The sequence below is a fragment of the Astyanax mexicanus genome, chromosome 2 (genome assembly GCF_023375975.1).
Source record: "Astyanax mexicanus isolate ESR-SI-001 chromosome 2, AstMex3_surface, whole genome shotgun sequence".
NCBI lineage: Eukaryota > Metazoa > Chordata > Actinopteri > Characiformes > Acestrorhamphidae > Astyanax > Astyanax mexicanus.
Window position 1 is genome coordinate 9,253,823 of NC_064409.1, and position 27,869 is coordinate 9,281,691.

The 27,869-nt window shown below is 38.1% G+C and overlaps 1 protein-coding gene across 1 annotated transcript in view; it reads right to left on the reverse strand.

The window, feature by feature from the left end:
* The window catches only part of LOC107197295 (deleted in malignant brain tumors 1 protein-like), a 48,820-nt gene extending 22,020 nt beyond the window's left edge, over positions 1–26,800 (reverse strand). The window contains exons 1-26 of the mRNA XM_049474218.1: positions 26,789–26,800; positions 25,849–26,020; positions 24,222–24,536; positions 23,605–23,928; positions 23,132–23,452; positions 21,768–22,073; positions 21,372–21,443; positions 20,823–21,131; positions 20,324–20,377; positions 20,069–20,233; positions 19,848–19,937; positions 19,153–19,215; positions 18,309–18,371; positions 18,142–18,210; positions 17,842–17,888; positions 9,577–9,886; positions 8,604–8,906; positions 6,036–6,379; positions 5,641–5,893; positions 4,429–4,737; positions 3,727–4,029; positions 3,214–3,522; positions 2,577–2,879; positions 2,183–2,482; positions 535–849; positions 119–433 (exon numbers count right to left, since the gene is read on the reverse strand). Coding sequence (XP_049330175.1) covers positions 119–433; positions 535–849; positions 2,183–2,482; positions 2,577–2,879; positions 3,214–3,522; positions 3,727–4,029; positions 4,429–4,737; positions 5,641–5,893; positions 6,036–6,379; positions 8,604–8,906; positions 9,577–9,886; positions 17,842–17,888; positions 18,142–18,210; positions 18,309–18,371; positions 19,153–19,215; positions 19,848–19,937; positions 20,069–20,233; positions 20,324–20,377; positions 20,823–21,131; positions 21,372–21,443; positions 21,768–22,073; positions 23,132–23,452; positions 23,605–23,928; positions 24,222–24,536; positions 25,849–26,020; positions 26,789–26,800 — 5,746 coding nt within the window. The remainder of the gene's footprint in view (positions 1–118; positions 434–534; positions 850–2,182; positions 2,483–2,576; positions 2,880–3,213; positions 3,523–3,726; positions 4,030–4,428; positions 4,738–5,640; positions 5,894–6,035; positions 6,380–8,603; positions 8,907–9,576; positions 9,887–17,841; positions 17,889–18,141; positions 18,211–18,308; positions 18,372–19,152; positions 19,216–19,847; positions 19,938–20,068; positions 20,234–20,323; positions 20,378–20,822; positions 21,132–21,371; positions 21,444–21,767; positions 22,074–23,131; positions 23,453–23,604; positions 23,929–24,221; positions 24,537–25,848; positions 26,021–26,788) is intronic.
* Between the last annotated feature and the right edge of the window lie 1,069 nt (positions 26,801–27,869).

Genomic DNA, 27,869 nt, shown 5'->3' on the forward strand with positions numbered 1-27,869 from the left:
GTAAATTAATTGAAGTGAAGTAAAATATATATATATAAAACCATTATAAGGGCACTTCCTCCTCAAATCACTTCACATCCCATTGATAAGAATGTTTAAAAACTTCTTAAAAGCTCACCACTACAGATAACTCCAGCATCCTGTTTATGAGAGCATGCAGTTCGACTCCATGATGAAATGGGACATTTTGACAGGTGTGTTTCGTTTCCCTGACAATCAAACACATCAGCCCAGATCCGGCCACTCCCCTCCCCAAACCAGTCTGACCCCAACACAGCCACAGCACTCCCACACTTCAGCTGAGCACAGAGGACACTGGCAGCTCTCATATCCCAGCTTACATCACACACTGTACCCCACTCACTGAGGTACTGGAGCTCCACTCGACCAGAACAGGAGTCTGAGCCGTTCATCAGCCGAGCCTGAGTGTGACCTGAATTTACAACCAAGAGACTCGTAAAAGAGCACGTTCTCTCCTATACTGTATATTATATAAAGAAATGTTAGACAACAATATCACATATTATACTGTACCAGAACATACAAGTCCCACATCATTATCATGGGAGCAGTTGTGTTTGTGTGAAGATGTTATCGGACAGAGAGTAATCTCAGATTCATCTCCTCTACACTGAAGCTCCTCTGACCACACCTGACCCTCCCCTTTACCAAAAGCAACTGCTCCCAGAACCTCCACAGGAGAACCACAGCCCAGCTCTCGACACACCACTTCTGCATCCTGCTGGTCAAAGTCAGCATCACACACTGTGAACCAGGACCCTCTATGCAGAACCTCCACTCTCCCAGAGCAAACATGAGGACCATCAGCAAGTCTGGATGTCCTGTGATCTGTGTGTAATGCAAAAATGTTAAATCTCTCTCTCCCTCTCACAATCAGCTCAAATAAAGACTTGTATAATAGACAAATGCTAAACAAAACAGAAGGCTAGTAATGAGATGAAAAAATACTAGAGTTGTCAAATTAACATGTTAACTTCATTAATGAATAAAAAATGAACACAAATAACAAAAATACTGCTCATTAATTACCCTACTTTGTGCCCTCTGACCTCCGACGCTAGATCCCAGTTCACAGATCATATCAAACCACATAATCTACCCAATTCATCCATGTTAATAATATAGATTAATTTAGCTAGGAAAACAGTTGGCATCGCCAAATAGCCATAGTGGCTAATCCGCCATTTTGAAAATCATAACAAAAGATTTATAGAAAAACAATAAAAAACTATTTTTTTTTTTATTATGACTTTTTTTGTTGGTCAAAATATAAATAAATATCTAAATTCTGTCCATATTTGATATCTTAATTCTGTCCATATTTGCATATTATTTTTAATCATTTTAAGCAGGGCTGGTAGGGCTGTATTATTACACAGCAAAGCATTTAAGCTGTTATTGTAATAATAAATGTAAAAATGTTAACTATTTTAGAGTAGCATAGAATATCTGGCATGTGTGACCTTCATCTATATTTTTTGTAATTTGCATACGAATAAAGGAGCATCAATTTATAACATTTTTTTAAGATATGTACAGTATTTACAGCATCTTTAGTGACTGATTTTTTTTTAAGCGAAACAGCAGAGTGGTATAGACTACCATAGTCTGGCAATCTCAGTGTGTGATAATGTACACATCAGGAAGTTGAGCTGTACACATTTATATCAAAACGATAACACATCGACTGAAATTAATATATTGAGACATAAGTTTTGTCATATCGTCCAGCACTAAATTGTTAAGCTGGAAATGGCACTATGTTTCTAATTACAGTGTGTTGACTGGTTTTGTTTTGGCACATACAGTGTTTGAGAAGTTGTCTGGAAGTGGAAAGGACTAATGCATTTTGTTTCATTCAGGTTTTATCAAACAAAATGAAACTGACTAGACAATATCTTGGGTTAATATTTACAGCAATTAAATAAAAGTCAAAGCAAATGTTAAAAAAAACATCACTGCTTCTCACATTAGCTGTAACTGTCAGAATTTACTATGTAATAGAATATTTAATACGGAATAGGTATACAAAACAGTGACATTCCATCATATGATCTCTGATTTGATTTTGTCTATGATGTGTCGAAACATTCTCAGAAAGTTCACAAATGTAATACATGTAATACGTACGTATTACAGTTTTTGTCTAATTAAAACATACCTGAACAGGTAAGCTCAATATCCATATTATGATTACAGCTGTGTTCACCCCATCCTAATGATCCACAGTGTTTCAGTGTAGACTCTGATCCACTGCACTTCACATGACTCATCCAGATCGGAGCAGATCCTGGAACAGCTGCATCAGTCCTAAACGGCTCTCCACAGCCCAACTCTTTACACATGACAAAACCCGCTATGAAATTTGCACCAGCACCACAAATTGTTCCCCACTGTCCTCTGTGAAAAACCTCTACTCTTCCAGCACAGCGACTGCCACCATCCGCTAACCGCACACTGTCTGTTTAAGAGAAAATAAGAACAAGAAAAAGTTACCAACTTATGAACAAGTAAGGGTAAAAATGGGAAACATTTTTTTTTAAAATAACACTAACCTGCACACACCAGCCCCACATCATTATCATGGGAGCAGTTGTGTTTGAGTGAAGATGATTTTGGACAGAAGTGAATCTGAGATTCGTTTCCTCTACACTGAAGCTCCTCTGACCACACCTGACCCTCCCCTCTACCAAAAGCAGCTGCTCCCAGAACCTCCACAGGAGAACCACAGCCCAGCTCTCGACACACAACCTCTGCACCCTGCTGGTTAAAGTGAGCATCACACACTGTGACCCAGCTCTCTTCATGAAGAACCTCCACTCTCCCAGAACAGTGAGAACCACCAACCACCCGGACTCCTAAAAATTGTGAACATAAAGCTGAATTTAAACATATGTGAGTCACTGCTTCAACATGAAAATGTCTTTCCATGTCATTGAATCTCTGACATTAACACAGCAAGAATGGTCAAAATAGATATGGCATTTAACCTTCAGTGGAAAAGTTGACTAAATGAATGCCATCTGTTTCCTTACAAACAGTACTACTATGCTTTAATGGAGCCTAAGCCTCTAAAAGGGGTCCTTTCTCACCACTTACAAGACTTTGTTTTACATGTATGACATATTATGAACAGTTTCCTGTTCCTAGTTAACACCAGGGAACATAAAATCATTTAGTGATACAATTTACCTGAACAGATAACTCCAGCATCTTTAGAATGATCACAGTTATGTTTACCCCATCCTGCTGATTCACAGTTTATCAGCGTAGACTCAGAGCCACTGCAGTGCACATTATCCATCCAGATTGGTCCTGATCCTGATCCAAAGTAAGATTCATGAAATGTATCTACAGCCTCCCCACAGCCCAGCTCTCTACACACCACTGCAGCATCTCTCATATCCCAGTTATTACCACACACTGTTCCCCACTGTCCTCTATGAAGAACCTCTACTCTCCCAGCACAGCGACTCCCACCATCCACCAACCTCGCACTGCCTGTACAACAGTGAGTAAGACAGACCAAGAGAAAGAATGGAAAAAAAACCCATGGATTTTCACCACTATAAATGATTTAAAGTAGAATTGTGGCTGAAAACTGAAATAATAGCAAGACATTTGCATTTTTGACAGAATTACAAAAAGTTTACATAAACATTGAGTTAATCTTAATGACATTAATCACAAACATGCAGCTCTTACCAGAACACACCAGTCCCACATCATTATCATGGGAGCAGTTGTGTTTGAGTGAAGATGATTTTGGACAGAAGTGAATCTGAGATTCGTTTCCTCTACACTGAAGCTCCTCTGACCACACCTGACCCTCCCCTCTACCAAAAGCAGCTGCTCCCAGAACCTCCACAGGAGAACCACAGCCCAGCTCTCGACACACAACCTCTGCATTCCGCTGGTTAAAGGCAGCATCACACACTGTGAACCAGCTCTCTCCATGAAGAACCTCCACTCTTCCAGAGCAGCGAGAGCCATTAACCAGCAGGACTCCTAAAAATTACCATGAAAAAAAGAAAGCTTATTTATCAGTATTGATAAATGATTAAGCATATTGATGCTAAATATTGCACAATGAATGATTCATAAATGCATTGGAAAAAACTAAAGAGAGTATAAGGATTCAAAATAAGTTCAGTAAAGCTATGAATTACATTAAACAAATTAATATGGATCAGCAAAATTATGAAATCAGTAAAAAAAAAATCAGTAAATTAATTGTTGGTTGAGAATTCCAGTGTACAGCACAGTTTGGTGATTGCTCAGTTTAAACATACCAATTTACCTTGGCAATCAACAAGGATTTAGGGTGGGTTGAAAAGGAAAATCACTTACGCTGTACATTTTGCCTACATGGCAGATAATGTACAGCCCCTGTTTACGGCATCTCACCTGAACAGATAACTCCAGCATCTGTCGAGTGATTACAGTTATGTTTACCCCATCCTCTCATTTGACAGTTCTTCAGTGTAGATTCTGATCCACTACAGTCCACATCATCCATCCAGATTGGTCCTGATCCTGATCCAAAGTGAGATTCACTCACTGCATGTACAGCCTCTCCACAGCCCAGCTCTCTACACACCACTGCAGCATCTCTCATATACCAGTTATTACCACACACTGTTCCCCACTGTCCTCTATGAAGAACCTCCACTCTCCCGGCACAGCGACTCCCACCATTCATCAACCTCACACTGCCTGTAATAGGAATACAGATGTATATACAGTGGAATATAAATATATGGACACCCCTAATCAAAATGTATGTTGTTGTGACTACAGTAGGAAATAAAAATGACCTAATGTTTAGAACACATAACATTGAAGTGGACACGTCTATTTAGCATTTTTAATATTTTTTTCCTTTTACAGTTTCAAAATAACAAAAATAAAAACATACACAGCGACTTTTAATTTGTTGGCAAACCTGTGAGCAGTTATTTTCCAGACACTATATGACCTCCACCAGTCTTGTTACCTGCTTAATGGACTGGAGGAACAGAACAGTAGACACATACTTAATTCACTATTCTTGCTTTTAAACTATGTGCTGCCAGTACAAGTATTCTAAGTCTGTTCCACTCCAACCCAGCATATTACATGTGATTCACATTGATACACGTTGCTGTAGCCATTTTATATAATGTGTTACTGCAGCTCAAAAATTCCACAAATTATCTCCAAAACAACTTGTCACTTGTGTCTTGCAACTGCTAGACTAGAGAAACTCATTACTCACATTGTGTTTTCATTTGTCCAAAGTCTATTGTGTTTATAATCAGTGCTATCCACCAGGGAGTTCCTGCTAGCTGTGTTTTTAATGTTTTTAGATTCACACTGCAATGTATTCTAGACAAACACAGATCCCCTACACTTTATTACACTATTATCCACTAAAAAACAAATGCCAGAACAGTAATGAAGCACAAACATAACACCCTAACCCCAATCAAACAATATAATAAGTCACAAATATTTAAATTTTACCAGGTCTTGAATTATGGCAAACAGGTAATGGATCACAGGGCTGAGCTACTGAGACAGAGGACTGAGTAAGAATAGATGAAGTCACAGGCTCATTGTGCTGAATGCAGTTCTTACCTGCACACACCAGTCCCACATCATTATCATGAGAGCAGTTGTGTTTGAGTGAAGATGATTTTGGACAGAAGTGAATCTGAGATTCGTTTCCTCTACACTGAAACTCCTCTGGCCACACCTGACCCTCCCCTCTCCCAAAAGCAGCTGCTCCCAGAACCTCCACAGGAGAACCACAGCCCAGCTCTCGACACACAACCTCTGCATCCTGCTGGTTAAAGTCAGCATCACACACTGTGACCCAGCTCTCTCCATGAAGAACCTCCACTCTCCCAGAGCAGTGAGAACCTAAAACCAGCCTGGCTCCTAAAATATCACAAGGGCATAAACAATGAGATAACAACAGGATTTAATAAATAAAAGTCAGACTGCACTGACACACAATATAACTATTCAACACAGTGTACATATAAATGAACATAGTGTAGCTTGCCTGAACAGATGACTCCAGAATTGTGGGTTTCGTTGCAGTCATGTTTACCCCATACTGGTGATCTACAGTTCTTCAGTGTAGACTCTGATCCACTACAGTCCACATCATCCATCCAGATTGGTCCTGATCCTGATCCAAAATGAGATTTACTCAGTGCATCTACAGCTTCTCCACAGCCCAGCTCTCTACACACCACTGCAGCATCACTCATATCCCAGTCATCACCACACACTGTTCCCCACTGTCCTCTATGAAGAACCTCCACTCTCCCAGCACAGCGACTGCCACCATCCACCAACCTCACACTGCCTGTACAACAGACAAGGAATAAAGAAAGAAAGAAGCGATTAAAAAAATTAAAAATAATAATAATAGGTCTATGCTTCTTCAGCGTCGCAAGGTTATTTAACATAATTCTGAACAGATTTCGCTCATTCAAACAGCCCGAAAATGTTTTAAATAGCTCAATTTTAACGCTCTAATTACAAAAAAATGGCTCGGGTTCAGAATGACAGTTTATGGGTCAGGTCGGGTCTGGCTCGGGCAGAAAGTGCATGGATTTGGGCCCGATCTAAGCTCTAATGTTACCGCTCCACACACTGCAGACTTTTTGCAGCGGGGGAGCCATGCACATTTAGAATACACATTTAACTCTGGACTAGAACTATTCTGCCGTTTTAATCTTGCCAGACCTTGTCTCTCCCCTAGGCTATTTTAATTACATTTTTCCAATAGCAAACTATTTACAGTTGGCTTATTTATATAATATTTACATATACTTAATTCTTCATGCTAATGCTAAGCTAATGGTGGGAATACACATTTAAGTCTGGACGAGAAATATTTGCAGTTTTAATCTTGCAAGGGTTTTTTTTTTAATCGCTAGGCTTTTTTATTGAGTTTTTCCAACAACAAACTATTTAAAATGGACTTATTTACATAATATTTACAGATAACGTTACTTAAAGTTACTTCTTCGCGCTAATGCTAATCTAATGCGTGAATACACATTTAACACCTGACCAGAAATATGTGCAGTATTTAAACAAAACAATTTCAACAACAAATTGGCTTATTTATGTGAAATTTACATATAACGTTAACTTAATTCTTCACACGAACACTAAGCTAATGCTAAGCTAACAGCGCTAAGCTTACACCTGAGGAAAAATATTGTGCTGTTTTAATTTTCTCACACTTCATCATTAAGCTATTTTATCTAGGTTTTTCCCCACAAAATCTATTTTAAATTAGCTTATTTATAAGACAAGTTAGGACAAGTTTTTAAAAATCTGCTCATTTTTAAATGTAAGTTATTTCCTATTCCATTTAAACTATGGCAATGTTTAGCTATCCTTAGACAACTAATTAGCTAACTAACGTTAACTTACCTGGAAAGAGAGGCAAGGCCAGCAGGTTCAGGTGGTGTAAGACACTACAAACACATACATGATCATAAAATAAAGGACCCGGTCGAACTTACCTAATAGCTTAGTGGCACAACAAGTCCTGAGGTGAGCTGAGCTGAGGCAAACTGAGCTGTGCTTCCGCAGCAACTAAAAATGTGCTGCTTGGTGCGTTGTGGAGTTTGGGTCGAGATTATAGACTGTATAAAAGTATGGACAGGACGGTCCCCATTCACTCTCATTAAAGCGTTTTAAAGCCAAAATACGTCCGAAATGGAAGCTGCCATCTTGCCTGCGCTTGCAGAGGCTAAATTGGAGCCAGAACTGGCGTGGCAGAGGTGGGAGGCGGGGGGCGGGGCCGTGTGACTGCTCAAACCCCGCCCACTCCACGTAATTTTCACCAAACAAGTTACTTAACTTAGCTAACCTGAGTTGGATAACCTAGTTACCTAGCGTTAAGTACCTAAGGCTAGGTTAAAAACCTAACGTAGATATTAAAATGAGAGAGAAAAACAAAGTATGAAAGTATAATCAGTGCGGTCTCAGCAAATCAGAGTGGTGTTGACTGGTTAAAATCAACCTAACAATTTTCCACACAGATTGCATTTCCAAATAGAAAAATACATACAGAAATAAATACCTAAATTCGTTAATTAATTAAATAGATACAAAAATATAATGTACTAAATAATTAATAATATATTTTTTAATAAATGACGCTTAATCATCAAATAGTCTATATTCATATTGATTAACAATATTTATAACAATGATGTTGATATATTATAAATTAAAATGATATGTATTCTTTAATAATGTCAATTTCCTGCACCTGTCACCATAAAGTCCAAAAAAAGTTGCCCAGTCCGAAGTTCAAATGTTTAACTGCATATTGTCCTCCAAGTTGTGGTCATAGCTAAACGTCCAAATAGCAGACCTAGTTTGCACCTAATGTTTAAGTGCAGAATATGTCTTGGACAGACGGACGCAATATATACATGATCTGCAGGTCCATTATACGTCTAATAAAACTACTCCTTTACTCGACATACACTTCTGTGTAAAGGTATTTTTATAAACATAAACATTTACATAGATATTGTAGAGTCTACTAGATTAACGCTTACCTGCACACACCAGTCCCACATCATTATCATGGGAGCAGTTGTGTTTGAGTGAAGATGATGTTGGACAGAAGTGAATCTGAGATTCGTTTCCTCTACACTGAAGCTCCTCTGACCACACCTGACCCTCCCCTCTACCAAAAGCAGCTGCTTCCAGAACCTCCACAGGAGAACCACAGCCCAGCTCTCGACACACAACCTCTGCATCCTGCTGGTTAAAGTCAGCATCACACACTGTGACCCAGCTCTCTCCATGAAGAACCTCCACTCTCCCAGAACAACGAGAACCATTAACCAGCCGGACACCTAAACAAGAAAAAGAGAAAACTTGGTGATCTAATTCTTTTTATGGAAAAAATATTTCTCAACAGAGACTTAAGGTTCTGTAAAATTTTATTGAAAGGTTTATCACTTTCTCTAGGTGCAGGTGTTTGCTTTTTAGTCTACAAAACAATACACTTTATTTTTTCTTATAAATATTGGAATTGAATGGTCAAATTAATTTGCTTCAAAAATCTGAAAGCTGACTAAACAAGTTTATATACAAATATTTTACAGCTCCAGAAAAAGTAGTTATAGGGAGAAGTTTATTTTTTGAACCATTTATCTTCAGCTAACAAAGCAAGATGTAACAAATGTCAGGTTGCAAAGATTAATTTAATCTATAAAAGGTATTGATCATGTGGACTTTTTTGTCAAACTTTTTTTTGGTTTAAGTGATAGTCAATAGTTGTTTGCAATCAGTGTAAATAACCAAAATGCTTATTTTTATGACAGTACATGACATCCTTTAATTTATTAATATCACTTAGGAACATATGTCACGTTTTAAAAAATATGTAGAATTGAAAACTCATCAAATCCTGATACTACATGTAAAACTATGAAATTACTACAATAAATAAGAAATTTTACCAAAAGTTGCACCAAGAAAAAAAACAGTAATGATACTTATTCATTTTATTTTAATTCTTACCTGAACAGATCATTCCGACATCTCTAGTATGATCACAGGACTGATCAACATTGAACACATCTCGTGTTCCACATTTTTCTCTAGTAGCCTCTGATCCATTACAAATTCTGTGATACTGCCAGATATGTCCTGAACCTGGTCCAAAATGAGTAGAACCCACTACATCTACAGCCTCTCCACAGCCCAGCTGTCTACACACCACTGAAGCAACTTTCATATCCCAGTAAGCATCACACACTGTTCCCCACTGTCCTCTATAAAAAATCTCCACTCTCCCAGCACAGCGACTCCCACCATCCACCAACCTCACACTGTCTGTACAACACAGAGAGAGAAAAGAACAATAATTAAGAATAACAGTAGAAAACTGCATACAGCTTCTATAAAAATATAATTTAAATTATATAATTCTCAGACGATAACTGTAAATAAATAAAGCACTTATTCTGTTGTTATCCAGTTACTATGTTTTTTAGTCTTAATTTGTTGAAAATAAATACTTACCAGCTGTTGGGCGTGTGATTGTAAAGGACAGAAAAATGAGAAGCACACAGCTGTCCATCACCCTCTGACCTGCACACACTCGGTTCAGAACAAGCTTTACCTCCACTCCCCCAATCAGACTGAAGAACCTGAGAGAGAGAGAGAGAGAGAGAGAGAGAGAGCGCGAGGGAGAGAGAGAGACCCCACAGCCGCCAATCACACTCACTATGACCTTATTAGAAAAAGGAGAGGAAATCATCAGACATTTTCAGTGACAAATCAGAGGAGGCATTTTTTATTTCTCCATATTTATCAAAAGAGCGTCATCACTGATTAACCCAACCCCACCTCCATCTCTAGAGCTTTGTCTGTGTGTGTGTGTGTGTGTGTGTGTGTGTGAGAGAGAGAGGGGGGTTGAAAACCCATCAACAAGCAGGAGACTGAGTTCAGAGGCAGGAAACACTCCAGTGTAAAACAGTTTTTAATGTTGCACCTGCAGAGAGCTGATCCGTACACTGATAACAATCTACCCAGCACACACACAAACACACTTCTTAGTTTGTTCATTTAATGTAAAGTAATACAAAAAAAATAGAATTTGATTTTTTTTATCTGTTTTCTAAAAATAAGAACATTACAGTGTTTGTGGGTCTTAATTTTAGTTTGAAAAGTATTCTAATTTATTGTAGTTGCAGTAGTTACCTGTGTTACTGTCATGTCTGTAAGATAATAATATTAAATAGATAAAACGACAATCCCAGTGTTCGAGCATAAATCCCATCAATGAGGCCTAATGTACCTCATGTTCAGGCTAAAACAGATTAGGGCTTCAAACATGATACACAGTGTTCAAAATATTTCAACCCCTGCAGTAAAGTATTTTAGCAAGTTTAACATTTATTTTTCGCATCTTCACAAATTAAATTACAACATTATTTTTCCAATATCCCAACAAATGTCCTTTTTGTGATTTCCTCATTGACAAAATTATTCAACCCCTTATAGATTACCACTCTCAAGAACAGAAGTTTAATCAGGTTTTTTTAATCAGACACTGAAAGTTTCATGTCGATGTTGGATGGACGTTCGGATTTGCCTGGTGGATTCCCACTGTCCTGCATATTCTAGAGGTTTCTTTGCTTTAAAGGCACTTAATAAAGTAAGTGGTGCTATGATGTGGCTAATACACTGCTGGATATGCATTATGATTGATTTATAGTCCATAGGTGGCTATGGGATTTTAACAGGTAATTTTTTTAATAGCTAATCAATTGGACCCGGTAAAAAACATAATTTTAGGGCAGTGACCAGAGTTAAGAAACTGCTTTAAACTACCAACATAAAGTACTGTACTAAATTATGTCTATCCCTTGGCTATCCACAATATCCAGCTTCTAGCTAGTTAGCTAAATTATTTTTTGTTCATTATACATGCGTCTGACGTTGGCGTGTTGACAATTTAGCAGGTGGTTCATTCGGTGGAAAGCCTTGCCAGCATAAGGATAAAATGAATGAACTGATTAATTTCGTCTCCATATACCAGCAGCAGCAACTTCACGCACAGTACCCTATGTTAGTTCAAATTCACCAAACGAACGTGCTTGTCCTGAAGCAACTGTATCCACAGCTCATTTTTCCTGCTTTTCCGGTTATTTTGAGAGGGTACTGACTGCAGCCTGCAGGGAGGCGGAGTTGGACGTCCAGCTCCGCCTACTTTATAAGCATCATGATGTCGAGTCCCGCCCACTTTGTCAGCATCATGTCTTAGCTCCGCCTCTGAACGGAAGTAAACAATGTACAAGGCAGTTAGCGGACTGTAAATATAACGTGCCGCATCGTCCGGCGTAAATACTGTGTATACACTACAAGCTTGTGAGACTGCAGGCGAACCGGACCATGGTTCAGAAGATCCGGGCCGACACCACCTCTCTGGTCGGACCAAAATCTGGTCCTTTGGTCCGGACCGTGGTTCGCGGCCCCTTTCACATCTGCTACTTTGGTTCGGACCAAACTGAAAAGTCCGAAAGTCCGGACCAAACGAGGCAGGTGTGAAAGCACCCATAGTAAACACAAAGAAGAGTCCGCGCTAAAACGAGGATTTATGTTGCACTGGTGTTTTAAACAGTGGAGAGAGCTCCGTGACCTGAAAGTGTTTAAAAGGCAAGAGCTATTTCAGTTATTTCCCTGTATACAGTGTGTAGCTTCTGTAGTTAGCTTGCTAGATACTGTATATATAACGGTATACACTGTAAAGCGTGATTTGTGTAGTCAGAGTTCTTACCCAATTACTTGTCCGTTTGGGTGGCAATATAGCAGCGAGTCCAGTACGATAAAAAACAGGGGAGACTGGATGTTGAATATTAGCAGAACCACTTTTATTGCTGTACAACTTCGAGGCTGTGCTTAGACGCAGGATAGAAAGACTGTATACACTCTCTCTCACACACAGACACAATAAGTCTAACTCGCCCCCTAGTGGCTCTATGTGTATAAACTATGCTTTACAACATAGAATACTAATTCACACTGCAATTATTTAGCTACAGCATTACAAACGCTTTTACCCTATACTAAAAATCACAGTATGTATCTGAATTGTATCTGAAAAAATATTTAAAACTAATTTACACTGACAAAACTGAAAGCCGTATATAACAACTCTTTTACATCATCTGAAGACTTTCCCTCTGACTTAGCACGCTCTCACAACCTGGAATCAGATTTATCCGCTCTAAAAGTAGACCGCATCACACCCACCGTTTAAAATAATTCTTCCGCATGATCGGAGCAAATACCCATTCTCACCAGCGAGGGAGCCTGGAGCTTCCCCCCTCCAGCACACCTCTGTGTTTTGCAAAAACAGCAAGCTGATTGGGTGTTTCTCCTGAAAGACTAACTTTATCCTTGAACTGGCACCATGATTGGCGTTAAGAGATTTCCCATTCACACATCGGTCAGTGGGAGAAGGGTGCAGAGGCGCAGATTTAAGCCAGCAGTTTCAGGCCAAAACCATTCTGCGCATGCGTTAGCGGATTTAACCCAGCAGATTTACACCAGCAATACGTATCATGTATATAATTTTATAATTTTGGTGCAATATTTTATATTTATTGTGGTTTCCATGCCAATAAAAATTATGTTCTCTCCTTGTCTATTTATTTTTCTAATTATTGTAAATTTACAGACAAATTCTTTTGTTTTGAGCTGTGACTTTCCTGGGTCCCAAATGTGTGATTAATTATTGATTTATCTTACAACATAAATAAAACTCTATCCCTACTGAAATAATCCTCTCCCTGAATGGAATGCACAAATAAAACAAACCTCTCTCAGTTTAAAACATAGACTGTATAAGTATGGACAGGACGACAGCAGTTGAAGTGAAACTACTACGTCTCTTACGCCCTCTGGTGGCTGGCTCTAGTACAACTTTTAACCCCGCCTATTTCTATCCATTTGAATGGGAGATGAGGGATTTTTTTTAATCTAAAATTACACATCCAGCCATTTTTTTGGAGTTAGATTCTGTACATTCATCTTATGTTAATAACTCCCAGTGTTTTTCTTTACAGTTTTTTACTTTACGTTTTATTTCGTGATATTTAAAGGGGTGTGGCGATGTGGTGATCAACACGCTGGCTGTGCAGGTCCCCGATACGGGTAGCGGGGGTCTCAGACATGTTGGCAGGGTTTGGGCAGTTAGACGGCCTCATCTCCCACATCTGCTGCCCCTGCACCGTCTACAGTGCATTCTCCCTGGATTTTTTTTGATGGAAACCCAAAGTAGATATGATATATAGAAAGACAGGATATTTAAATCTTCAGCAAAATAACACATTATTAAACCAGCATTTATAGACAAAAAAAAACTCCCTCACAAGTGCTAAGACACCCGACCTGAGGCCACTAGAACTGGTTCTAACTGGTTTTGTCAATAGTCGTGTTGTGTAAAATTGTATCAAGCATATGTTCTTTTATAGCATTGCTTAACCCAAATTCGTGTCGTTGCTATGGCAATATGGTTATTTACTCCTTAGTTGTGGGCTAAAAGTTACTTTGACAATTGAATAGAGGAGTTATCTGCTTTGTGGCTCCGGCCAGCTTTCTTCTTACTTCTCTTTACTCACCAGTAAAGAACCTTCCATTATACAAGTTTACTGCCAGGCCCTGTTTTGAAAGTAACTGCTAAGCATCAATGCACATTATTCTGACTATGAGTTAACTAAATATTGATTAAGAAATTATTTAGCAATTGTTATTGAAATATTGATTAAGTAATTATTTAGCGATTGTTAACTTTAACACCAGTGTCTTTCTTCACAGGACAAAGTTATATAAAATTCAAACAAGCTGCTTTATAACACTTGCCAATGTGTTTAAATCATCTTGCACTTGTTTGTGTAGGTTCATCTTGGCAACCCAAGTGAGCATTGTGTCTGTGGAGGGGTGGGTGGGACAGACCTCTCTCTGGTGTTTTAAATGTGGACTGTTGTTTCACATACTTGCTCTTATTCACTACTGATTGCTCCTTTAACATATGAAGCAGCTCATAATGCAGTTATCTAGCTATTACCTAAACTACAATGTTTAGCCAACAATTAGTGAGCTTACCAACTATCTAAACAAACATCCCCACTAGCCAGCTATCCAGCAACAGATCACATCCATAAGAACAGTTAAACAAACACATTTACAAACAATGAATACGATAGTGAAAGCACAAACATGCACAGGAAGATAAAAATCATCCCATTCTTATAATCAACCATTTAGCTCTCTCCATTCGGAAAAAGCTTACCTGAGGTTCACCAGTGTGCAACTCACTCATGTTAAACCTACATATCTACAACTATTGGCCTCAGCAACTAGCCTGCCTCTCACACTCTGCTCTTCCTAGAGCAAGATTAACTGTCTCTGCGTGCCAAATACACATTTCTGCCACTTCCACCAGCAGTCCTAATATGAATTGAATTAATTAAAGTTAGTGCTTGAAATTTACTAGGGCTGGCCAGAATAGCGTTTTTGAGCTCCGGATATTCGGCACTGATTGGCAGCGAATATTCGTTTTTAAAAAGACAGATTAAAAATGGATTAAGGTACAAAAAAAATGCAACTCACGGCCCCCTTAATTCAACCCAGCATTTTCAACGGACCCCCGGCCAAAAAAATAGGTTTCCCACCCTTTCCTCGGGCAGGGGCGGGCCAAAAAAATTATCTGTGATAGGCTTTTTTTGTTTGTTTGTTTATGTACTTAGGCGTTTGTACTGCTGCAGTTCAATATTTCGATTTTATATTTTTAAATTCGTTAAATTTTATTTCTTTTAGCATTTTGAGCTTAGATTAGATGGTTATTTTCCAATTTCATATTTATTTTTTCTGTTCATTCTGTTCTATCAGTTATTTATTTTGTGTTTTTTTGTAGTATTCATTTTTTTTTTTGACTGCCTGCAGTTCAAAATTCGAATTTATATTTTGGAATTCGTTAGATTATATTTCTTATAGCATTTTGAGCTCATTTTAGTTGTTTATTTTCCTATTTCATATCTATTTTTCTGTTATTATTAAATGTTATTAGCTTTAAGCTAGATTATTTGTCATTAAGCATACAAAACTTCTCACAGATATTTTTAACGAATGTTGATTTAATAATTTAAAAGCTGTACCTAAGTATTTTAAGCCAGACAGACACTGTGTGTTTTTAAATGAGTTCATCTGCACTTTTAAATGTTTTTTCCTGTAGGAAAACGCACACGATTTATATGCAGACACTGTTGTCTGATTGAGGAGCTGCTAGACTTTACGTCAAATGCAGCCCAAAAAATCCAGCCAGAACCGACCCGATCCCGCACGGTCTGCCCGACCATACCCGAGCATGAGCCCATTTTAAAGCCACTACTTTAGTAGAGCATTAAACTACAAATCTGAGATGTATACCTGCTGTACTTCTTCAACTCTGCCCCCAAAACTGTCCATAATCTTGCTTGACAGACGAATCCCCCGCGAGTACGATTAATTCATGCATTGAGCTTTAACACGCAGATGAGCTGTAACTGGTGAAACATCAAAAAAATCACAGTGTGATTTGTTACATTAAAACAAAGACCATTTTCTTCCGCCGAACTTGACAGGGCCCAAAGAAAGCGGTGGAAATTCTCGGCCGGCCCGAGTTCATGCATTGGGTCAGTCAAGCTGGCGTTCAAGCTCGGGTTCGTGCTCGCGTTCAGGCAGATAATCTAAACTCTAGTATCAGAACTTTGATACCAGCACTAGGTTCAGCAGAACAAAATTAAAAAAAGCGCATAGCTTTGCTTACTTGTCCAGACGCAGAAATATTGTACGTTATTGTTCTACTCTTCTGCTGAGTTTTTCGTTTTCGATCTTTTGAAATTCGTTAGATTAGATTTTATTGGGCTTTGGTTAGTTTTCATATTTCATATTACAATTTCATATTTATTTTTCTGTTATTATTATTTTGTTATTAATTTTCCATTATTTTAAAGAGCAGGCCCTTATTTGCCTCACGGAGTAATACTTTGACTTGAGACTTGACTCGGACTTAGCGCGAGGTGGAGCTAAGAAAAGGAAAAAAACGAATATCCAAATACCAAAATTAAAAACCGAAAACCAACGAGCGAATATCCAAATACCCGAATATTCGGGTCCAGCCCTAAAACTTACTGAAGTATTTATTAAAACAGCAATATAGCACTTAATACCGCTGTCCAATTTCTTACCACAGTCCAAACATGCTGTAAGGTGAATTGGAGATGCTAAAATTGTCCCATCGGTGTGTGTGTGTGCCTGTTGGTCCATCCTCCACTTTGATATTTATCAGTAATATCTTGAGGGTTTTTTGTTATCTATTCCTTTATTTCTTTACAGCTTTTTTTGAGTGCCACTTGTACGTCTGTTAGAGTCATGAAGTTCATTTTGAAAGGTGGATTTAGAGGTCGATTTAGGCCTGTACACTGAATAAAGGGATTGTTTCAGGAATTTAAAAATATATATCATTTAATTAATTTTCAATTATTCAATTAAATTAATAAATAAATGCACTATTATTATAATAATTATTGATTGATTATTAGTTTTCCTTCTGTTCATTATCCATGAAAATCATTGTGTGATATAATTTTTTACACTATTTATTAATTTGCGGGATTTTTCTACATGTATATGTAGTCCTGCTCCCGCATCACCTGACTTAAACCTCCTGTTCCAGTCAATAACAATTCAATTTTTTCCCGTGCCACAAGATATTTTGATGGGTCCCATGGTCCCTCTACCTTTATTCTCTCTGTAATGAAAAAGGAAGACACATTCTTTATAGGTGTTAAAATTACACTTTATTATTATACTTGCAACAGATCATTGTTAGTACTGAATCTTACATTCTTATTAAAATATATTTAAAACATAAATGCAACCACATCAAGGATAAATGTTTTGATAAATTTCATATTTTGTACCTGCATTCATTGTTGTTTAACAAAATATTAACAGTCATGTTCAGGACAAAAAAAATAAATGTAAATCTGGCAATGTCAGTTTAGAAAATAAAGGCATTCAGACATAATACATAATACTAAGGATTACATAATAATACTGAGGAACTTAATTATTAATACTTTCTTTTCCATTAAAATAACAGAAACACAGCAAAATAGTACAAAAGCATATATAAAAAAGAAATTGCATGTTTTGAATTCATAGTTTTGTTTCAGATGGATCATAAGTGATTTTCTAAGTAAAGAGACTGGTCGATCTCTGTCAGTTGGTCTATTCATCTTTATCAGACACATCTAGCACCTCCACCACATCATCATAGTCTGTACATAACAAAAGGAAAACAACATTTAAAGTCTAGAAATTATATTTGAAGCAAGTATCAATGCTAGAAGTCTCAGTTTGTCATTCCATTTAATGTTGTTTCATCAGAAAAATGTCATCTTGTAATACAGCAATTACTAAAATTACTGAACATTTTTAGGATCAGTATTAAACTGTAATCCACTGTGTATGTCACAAATACGAGTTCAATTAACAATAAACAATACCTGAAAACAGTCTCTGTAAACTCACCTTCACCCTCTGCTACACATAACCCCAGCCCAGAAGTGAGGACATCATCATAGTTTTCTGAAGGGAACGCTGCACAGACATATATAGATAGTTTTTTTTTGATAGCAACAAAAAAGAGCATGTTCCTCATGTGTCCACAAAAAAAATACATTTTAAAACATCCAAACCTTTTGTAATGTCTGGGTTCTCTCCAGCAGATATAATATCATCATAGATCTTCACATCATTTTCTGCAAAAATGTATTGCAGCATTACTTTTCTTGTTTTAAATACATTCATATGAGAATTAATTCAAATAAAAGATGGCTGTGTGTGGTATTTACGTGCAGAACTACATTTCCCACCAGAGTTTTATATAATATATTTTAACATAAAAAGGTTGATAGGTAGACAATCTGGTGGCTCAGCAATGCTTTTTTGTTTTTATTTATTGTGTTCAACATAAATATTCTCTGCTGTTCATATTTAACTGTCCCGTTATGTTACAGGTCAAATTGACCCATTTTAAAATTCGAAAACCTAGGAAAAATTGTTAAAAGTATTTCTTTTGCTGCTTGACTTAATTCGTGTAATCAACAAATAATATGAAAATGGTTTCTATCTCACATATTTGCAACCACCCCCTGCAAAAACAAAACTAAAACAAAATTTAAATGTCATGTAAAACTATTGTGTTTTATATGTTGGTCTTTCAAAAGTAGTTTGAAAAAAAAGTTGTTCAAAAAAAAGTTGTTCAAAAAATGAGTTTTTAACCACTACCTGTTAGAGGTAAGGAACACCATTGCACTAAATATTGATAGAATAAAGAGCAACAGAGTTAATAATTAAAAATTCACACTGCTTGTTAGGATTTGTTTGGCTTTTGGATAATTAAACCTGCACTGGGTGAATGTGTAACAAGAATATGAATATTAATGTTACAGAAGCTAAAGAAGGATTTCTTCATTTAAACCTACAAGTACTTAAAAGCAAAAATCTATTATTTTTCACATACGGTATATGCAAGCTTACCTGAAAGAAGCTCCTCATCCACATCCTCATATCCTGAATGCTGATCTTCAGAGAGCATCCTTTCTGTTAGAGGGGGACAGAACAGTCAAAATGCCAAACAAGTTTTATTATTCCTCCAAAATCTACAGCAAAATCATGTATTTATTAAATAAGCGTTACATTGCGTTATGTTAATTCCAACACTGACTGTTGGCCTATTATACACACAAACATATTGACAAAAAAATCCACAACAAAAACTGCATTTCCCATAATCATAAAAATCATAGTAAAAGTGATTTTCTTTTGATTGGTTTTAATTTTCATGACACTAAACTGAATGACAACTGTTCACAATAAATATATAGCAGTAGGTGGAGTAGCAGTAGTTTTTTAATTATAAAGTTTACATAATTTACAGTTTTTCCATTTACCCAGGCTCAAAAGTAATTGACAATTCACTGATAAGATGTATTTTTTCCAGATGTGGACAAAAAGGCCAGATTAGACTAGGGAATGTCAAATATCTAAAATAAAGTCTACCCAGGTCTCTAACAAGAATCTCTGGACAGGCTAAACCAATATTTAGTTCTACCAAAATTATGCAAGAAGCAGAGTATAGAGTAAAGAAAGAATGGGTTTAAGATTTATAGCAATTTAAATACTAAGAATTGCTACTATAGATGGCCTTTATTTGAACACAACATATAATTTACCCTTTTTATTATATTTTTTATGAACACGTTTATGGTCAATCTCTTCATAGACTGCCTCAGGCAGAGTCTTCCTACTCCTCTTAGAGATCACTGTAAGAGAGAGAGAGAGAGAAACATGGAGTCAGTTCAGTAGAAGAGAAGACTGAAGACAGATTGAAGGACTAATGATGATTAGAGAAAGTACAGAAAGTGGATTGTAGATGATCTCTGAATCTCCCTACCTCTCCTGAGCACTCTGTTCTGATAAAACAGCACAACCAGAAGCACTAAGGCCAGGAAGAGCACAGATCCCAGAACCAGGAGAGACACTGGATAGATGTATGGAAAATTTGATGAAGGATTTTTTGAAGGAGGGATTGTCTGCCTCTCTGTTAGCTGTACTGGTACTGAAAACACAGAATAAAAACCCAGTTGAACAGTGCATAATGTTATTTAGATTTTTAAAAACTGTAAAAAGGAACTTATTAAAAGAGAACCTGTGGTGTAAGTTGTAGTTGTTTCAGATGTCAAGGTTAAAGTCACAAATATGTCTGAAATGTTAAAATGATAAAAAAAAAGAGGTAAGAAGAGAGAAAGATAGATTATAACAGCATTTTTTTAAAAAGTGGTATTCATTGATTCCCCTACAATTGTAAAGTGTACTGCAAACTTTAAGCCACCTAAATGCATATACCTTACACCAGCAATTCTGGACAAGCTAAGATATACAGAACTGTTTTTGAAATAAAATAAGTATGTGGCTGATATGGTAATATTAGAGGAATTTACACAAATATGGCTGTATTGCCTACCAATGTTACATAGAAAGCATGTACCTAAAGTGTTATGTACCTAAAACAGCCATAGTATATATGCTATTCTCCCTATTACAGGTCAGATGATCACAATAATATGAAACCTGACTGAAGTACACAGTACACTGATGAACATAACTAAAGTTAATACTCTACTAATACTAATAAACCCTTCTCACACCTCCACAGGTGACTCCAGCACTGTGGGAGCAGTCAGTGTGGATCTTCAGGGAATGAGGACAGTCCCACAGGTGAATCTCATTCCCTCTACACTTCACTCTGTTCATCCAGATAGTTCCTCCACCAGAACCATCAGCAGCACTTCTATTAGCACTCAGCGCCGGCCCACAACCCAGCTGCCTGCAGACCACCTGAGCATTTTTTATATCCCACAGATCACCACATACAGACCCCCACTCAGCATTATGATACACCTCCAGCATTCCAGAACAGCTTCCCCCTCCTCCTCTCAGCCTAAGAGGCAGGTGCTCTACATCAAACACACATTACACATGAACAGACCGGAAAATAATATTAGTGTCATCCTAATAAAACTTCAGTAAATGGCATTAGTGTTTTTTTTTGTTAGGTTTTGTACTCAAATCTAAAAACAACTGATATACTTTTATGTTTAGATAAGAATAACCTGATACTATTAAGAGCATATGAGTGCAGGAACACATTTGAATAACATTTATACTAGAATAAATTGGTAGTCAAATATACGTACTTGAGCACTGGCGCTGGTTTGGAAATAAGGAGAATTTCTGAAGGTTTTCCAGTGCAAGCTGTTTCATCTCTCCTAGGAATTCAGACACAGAATATAAATACTACTAATGTAACTTTTAATACACATACTGCTAGATATTAGGGGTTTAGAACTAACTCTGTTTACACCTAGCATAAACATGCTGTGTGTTTCTGGATCTAGATTATCTAGAGACACTGTAGTGTTCTACTGCAAGCACATGTGCACATACACTCACACAGGAAGAGAGAGGGAAACTGAGGGTGATCTGCTAACCAAAACAAATTTTAATGCCAGGTGTAAACAGGCTCTTAATGTCAACCTTCCATGGAAAAGTGTTTTCCTCATGCTCATCTACTAGAAAGAGAAACTGCCTACCTGAGCAGGTAATGTGAGTCACCTCATTGTTGTTATCACATTTGTTCTGACTCCAGGAGGAAGAAGGACAGTGAAACAGAGTGGAGTCATGTTTCCTACATTTCACATTATCCAGCCAGTTAGGAGCTGATTTCACTCTTGCTTTGGTAGCTCTTTCACTCCCAGTTCTTCCACAGTTCAGCTCTCGACAGATCAGACTCGCTGTCTCTACATCCAACCCATTTCCACACACATTCCCCCAGGTTCCATTATAGAACACCTCCAGATTCCCCTCACAGCCCTCAGTCAGTCTGATCTCTTTATACTCTGGTGGAAGAAAAATGCTTTATGTTAAATGTCTAATGTGTTAAATGTCTAATGCTTATGTTAAAAATGTCTTGGTGCTACCGAGTACCGAAAGGAAAAAAGATCTGTGCCTATTTTTGATATTTTGCATAAAACCACAACAGCGCACACGAAGAGAGCGGAAACACAGATCATTCAAATTGTCCACACACTGCAGCTATGCTAAAATTTCTAGCTTACTCTCTACCCTGAGAAATTATAATACAGTAAAAAAAGATCTGCCAGACCTAAACCACACTACAATATTAATATCATGATTTTAATTAATTTTTAAAGGATTAAACAACAATTTAATTTTGGCAATGTAATGCTGATATTTTTTTAAAAGGAACTCTTAAAAATTAACTGCATCCAGTAGTATCCATAGGGAAAATATTTGTAGTGTAAGGAGTTAAAATAATGCTGCTGTTTTTGTATTTATAAAGCAGCACAAACAAACATGCTCATTATTTGCTTATTCCAACAACATCCAAAAAGATGGAGTTTCTCGTGGTGACACTACGAGATAAGATTACTCACATTGGCTGTTAAATAAATCTGTTGTGTAAGAGTAATTATTGCTTTTTGTATTATTTAGTTGCAATTTAGAAAAAAGTATTTTTTTTAAATGTTACCCTGCCCTACTAAGTCATTATGGCTAAAAATTATATGCTTTTTTGGCATAGAGAATACACAACTCCTGTACTTGTAGGTGTTTATTATTGTTCTGTTAATTAAAAGCAATGCAATTAATAAATAATATTTATATTCACGTATTTCCATGTAGGGTTTTAACACAAACTTGATATACACTAACGGTCAAAATCACCTCCATTATATTTTCTGTTTATTTTTGCCATTCCTACACTTTTAAAAGACTCTTGGAAACTGGTGAAGGAAAAGGTCTGGCTGACCCACATGGCAACACCTTTAAATCAGCTTAACACTGGACTAAGTCTCACTTTTAGTAAAGAGAAGTATTAGAGGTCTGCTGGTGTTCTTACATTTTAACACTCCACCTGTCAGTCAGCACACTGTACCTGAGCAGACGACTCCTACATCATCCTTGTGTCCACATTCATCCTCTCCACACAGCTGATAACTGCAGTTCCACAGAGACGCCTCGTTCCCCTCACACTCCACCTCATTCAGCCATATGGGTCCAGTTCCAGATCCAAACCGGGCTGGTACTGGTACCAGATCACTGAGGGCCACTCCACACTGCAGCTCTCTGCAGACCACCTGCGCATCCTCAATATCCCACAATTCATCACTCACTGTCCCCCATGATCCACTGTGGAAAACCTCCAGCCTTCCTGCACAGTCTCCCCCAGAACCAACCAGCCTGATGGAGCTGTGGCCTAAAGAGAAACAGTTCAAAATATGATTTGATGTTCACCCCTAATAACATTATGACTAGTTCATTTCAAATTCATAATAATTTAAACCCTCATGATAAAAACAAACATCCCCCCCCCCCAACAATAATTACAAATAATTCTAGTTTATGTACCAGAGCAGGTGATGTAGAGCTGTTCTGTGGAGCTGCAGTTAACTGCTTTTGAGCTGCTGCAGTTCCTCAGATGAGCTTCACTCCCAGAGCAGTTGAAACCAGTCACACACATGTAGCTGTGTTCAGGACTGGATGAAGAGGAGCTGGAGATGTTGAGTACAGAACCACAGCCCAGCTGTCTGCAGACCACAGAGGCCTCAGACTCACTCCAGGAGTCCAGCAGAACTCTCCTCCAGTCCTGCCTGAAGAACACCTCCACCTCCCCCTCACACTCCATCCCTCCAGACAACCGCACTCCTCCCTCATGAAACGCCAGAGAAGAACCTGAAAGTACCGCAAATATATTTTAGATTCTTGTGTTTATACAGCCCTTGATATGATGCAGATGTATTATCTAAACAAATTGTTATTTACAGTTACTGCTGAATTAGCTGAGCTATTTTTTAGAGCTGAGTTCAGAACATGGTGAAATATTACTCACATTGCACAAGTCCTTTTTCAGAATTCAAAATTGTCTATGGAATGCCTTCACACACAATACAATGTTGAACAGATGTATACACGTGTTCAAAACTGATTTAGAATGAAAATTAATTTAGAAGTTACAAAAAGCTCACCACTGCAGATAACTCCAACATCCTGTTTATGAGAGCATGCAGTTCGACTCCATGATGAAATGGGACATTTTGACAGGTGTGTTTCGTTCCCCCGACAATCAAACACATCAGCCCAGATCCGACCACTCCCCTCCCCAAACCAGTCTGACCCCAACACAGCCACAGCACTCCCACACTTCAGCTGAGCACAGAGGACACTGGCAGCTCTCATATCCCAGCTTACATCACAAACTGTACCCCACTCACTGAGGTACTGGAGCTCCACTCGACCAGAACAGGAGTCTGAGCCGTCCATCAGCCGAGCCAGAGTGTGACCTGAATTTACAACCAAGAGACTCGTAAAAGAGCAGTTTTCTTCTGTATATTATATAAGGGAATTGTAAGAACATATCACATATTATACTGTACCTGAACATATAAGTCCTACATCGTTATCATGGGAGCAGTTGTATTTGTGTGAAGATGTTATCGGACAGAGAGTAATCTCAGATTCATCTCCTTTACACTGAAGCTCCTCTGACCACACCTGACCCTCCCCTTTACCAAAATCAGCTGCTCCCAGAACCTCCACAGGAGAACCACAGCCCAGCTCTCGACACACAACCTCTGCATCCTGCTGGTCAAGGTGGGCATCACACACTGTAAACCAGGTCTCGCCATGAAGAACCTCCACTCTTCCAGAGCAGACATGAGGACCATCAGCAAGTCTGGATGTCCTGTGATCTGTTTGTAATGTAACTATATTAAAACTGATTATATATATATATATATATAAAATATATCAAATCTCAACACCATCAACTCTAAATGGAATTTCAATAGTTTTCTTTCTATTACTGAATATCATATAGTTTGCTTTATCCAAATTTAATGATAATTTATTAAGTTGAAACCAAGTTTGTATTTTCACAAATTCTATCTGTTTAATATCCAACATTCGTTCTATATCTTTACCCAAACAAAAAAAGTGGTGTCATCTGCAAATATAATACATTTAACAAATCTTGACACATTTACCAAGTCATTTACATATAAAATAAATAACTTTGGACCAAGTACAGAACCCTGAGGAACTCCACATGTAATATTACAAAAGTTAAATCAGAACTTTCGACTGCTGCAAGGATTTAAGAAGAGGCCTGACTGTGAAAGGCTTGGGAGTGTTGGAAGTGCAACCTTGAAGTCTTTGAGAAAGCCAGAGGAGATGCATAAGGAAAGCAGTGTGGAGTTCAAAGGAAAGAAAGGTAGGGAATTAATTCATTAAGGTGTTTCAAGGTGCTGCCAGCCTATTCAACTATGGGAGTGTACTGAAATACCGGCATAGAGGGTGAGATCCTAGGAGTCAGAAAGCAGTTGAAGTGGAAAGATGGTGTTGAACGACTTTGTGGAATGATGCACATGGTGTACGTGTAGTTTAAAAGCCCCAAAAAGCAGCTACCGACGCACGTCGCGTAGCAGGAGGGGGGGGGGGCGGGGGGAGATGAAGTGGGATGATGGAGGGCGATGGAGTGGGAAGAAGAGGGGGAATCTGGAGTGGGTAGATGGAGTGGCAGCAGTAACGGCGTGGGCGCCGGTGCGGGGAGTGGCAGAGGTGAGAGAGAGAGAGAGAAAGAAGTCCGGAGGGAACCTTTCGGTAGCTGCCAAACCGGGCTGAGGAGCCAGGGCGGGCCGAGGAGCCAGGAGAGCAGACACCAGCCGCAGCGGTTGGGGAAAGACGCACCGTAATCAAGGAAGGCAGCAGTGGCGGTGGAGTAGTAGGTGTGGACGAGAACAGTCGGTCGTGCGAGGTCGGACGCCAGCTGCGGAAAACATAGAGGTGGAGTACCATCGTGAACCAGGTAAGGAGCGGGAGTTAACGCCGCAGGCGAGGCTGTTCAATTGCAGTGTCTTTCAACTGCGAGGTTGTTCAACGAGCATGTAGAGAGGAAGTGACGATTTAAATAGGGAAGGAAGTGGGAGGAGTGAGGGCGTGGATCAAACTCCCAAAACTTAGTTATGGATACATAACTCCACTTAACAGCGGGCCAACTTTCATTCTATTTCAAAAATACCTCGCGGGTCGCTCCAAAAAGGGAAACGGGCCGCAAATAGCCCGCGAGCCGTAGTTTGGACACCCCTGGCTTAAACAATTTTTTTTTTTCCTAAGCATTACTGGATGAATTTCAGTGTTCCTTTTGAGAAATATCAGCATTAGATTGTTGAAATTAAAACATATTAGTGGTGTGAATCACATAAAAATGAATTAAAAATCATGATTTATTTTTTTTTTTGCATTATTGTAGACAGCAATATAAGTGTAGAGTGGTTCAGGTCTGACACACTTGATAATTTTGTACTGTATTACAACATCTCAGAGAGAGAGACAGACATATGGCGTGAGCGAAAGAAAGAGAAACAGACAGACAGACGGCTTGAGTTCTTTAAGCAACAGGCGACCATTAGTTTCCTATGGCAGCGCAGTAACATTGTGTGGACAGTTTGAATCATCTGCGTTTCTGCGTGCACTCTCTGCTTATGTACTCCAGCATGTGTACTGTGTATTCTGTGTGCGTTTATATTAACCAAACCGTGACTGCCATACCGTGATAGTTCATACACCCTTAATATATATACAGTACACATAGACATTTTTATTACTTTCCTGAGATGCCTGAAGGTGCCTTGTTCATCTGTATAAACAATTAGGCTAGTACAAACAAGTTGGGAATGTCCAGCCATCATAGATAGGAGACAGTTTCTGTGACATGGGTTGAAAGGCCACTCAGCCACGAAGAAGCCATTACTCCAAAAGAAACATAAAAAAACAGATTGATATTTGCAAATGTACACAGGAACAAAGAGTTAAATTTTTGAAGACATTTCCTGTGATCTGACGAAACTATAATTGAACTGTTTGGCCATAATGACTATTTTTACAGTTGGAGGAAAGGGGGAAAAGCTTGCAAACCTTAGAATATTATCAAAACTGTGAAACATGTGGCTGGCAACATCATGTTGTGGGGTTGTTTTGCTGCAGAAGGGCACTTCATAAAAAAATGGCATCACGAGGAAAGAACACTGTGGCAATACTGAAGCAACATCTCAAGACATCAGCCAGAAAGTTAAAGCTTGGGTGCAAATGAGTCTTCCAAATAAACAATGACCCCAAGCAGACTGCCAAACTGGTTACGAAATAGCTTAAGGCTAGGGTTGCAACTAGGGTTGCAACGGTATGAGATTTTCACGGTATGATAACCGTCTTAGAAAATACCGCGGTATCACGGTTATCACGGTATCACAGTTTGTTACATATATTATTAAACTTACAACAAAGGTTTTTTGTTCAATTAACTATTTATTGTAGAAACCTGGAACAATTATAATTTCAATGTCTCCTTAAAAAAAATAAGCTGTACACCATCAGGTGAAGGAAACCAGGTTTTTCCACTACTCATAAGGGCATTAAGAGTGTATATATATATATAAAAAAAAAAATAAATATATATATATATATATATATATATATATATATATATATATATATATATATACACACATTACATGTCCTCTAAGAAGTAAAGATCCTGTATTTAAAATATTCAGTACAATTATTTAAGTTTAAATTATTTAATATCTGATAAACAGAGCCTGGGTCAGTGTCTGATCAAC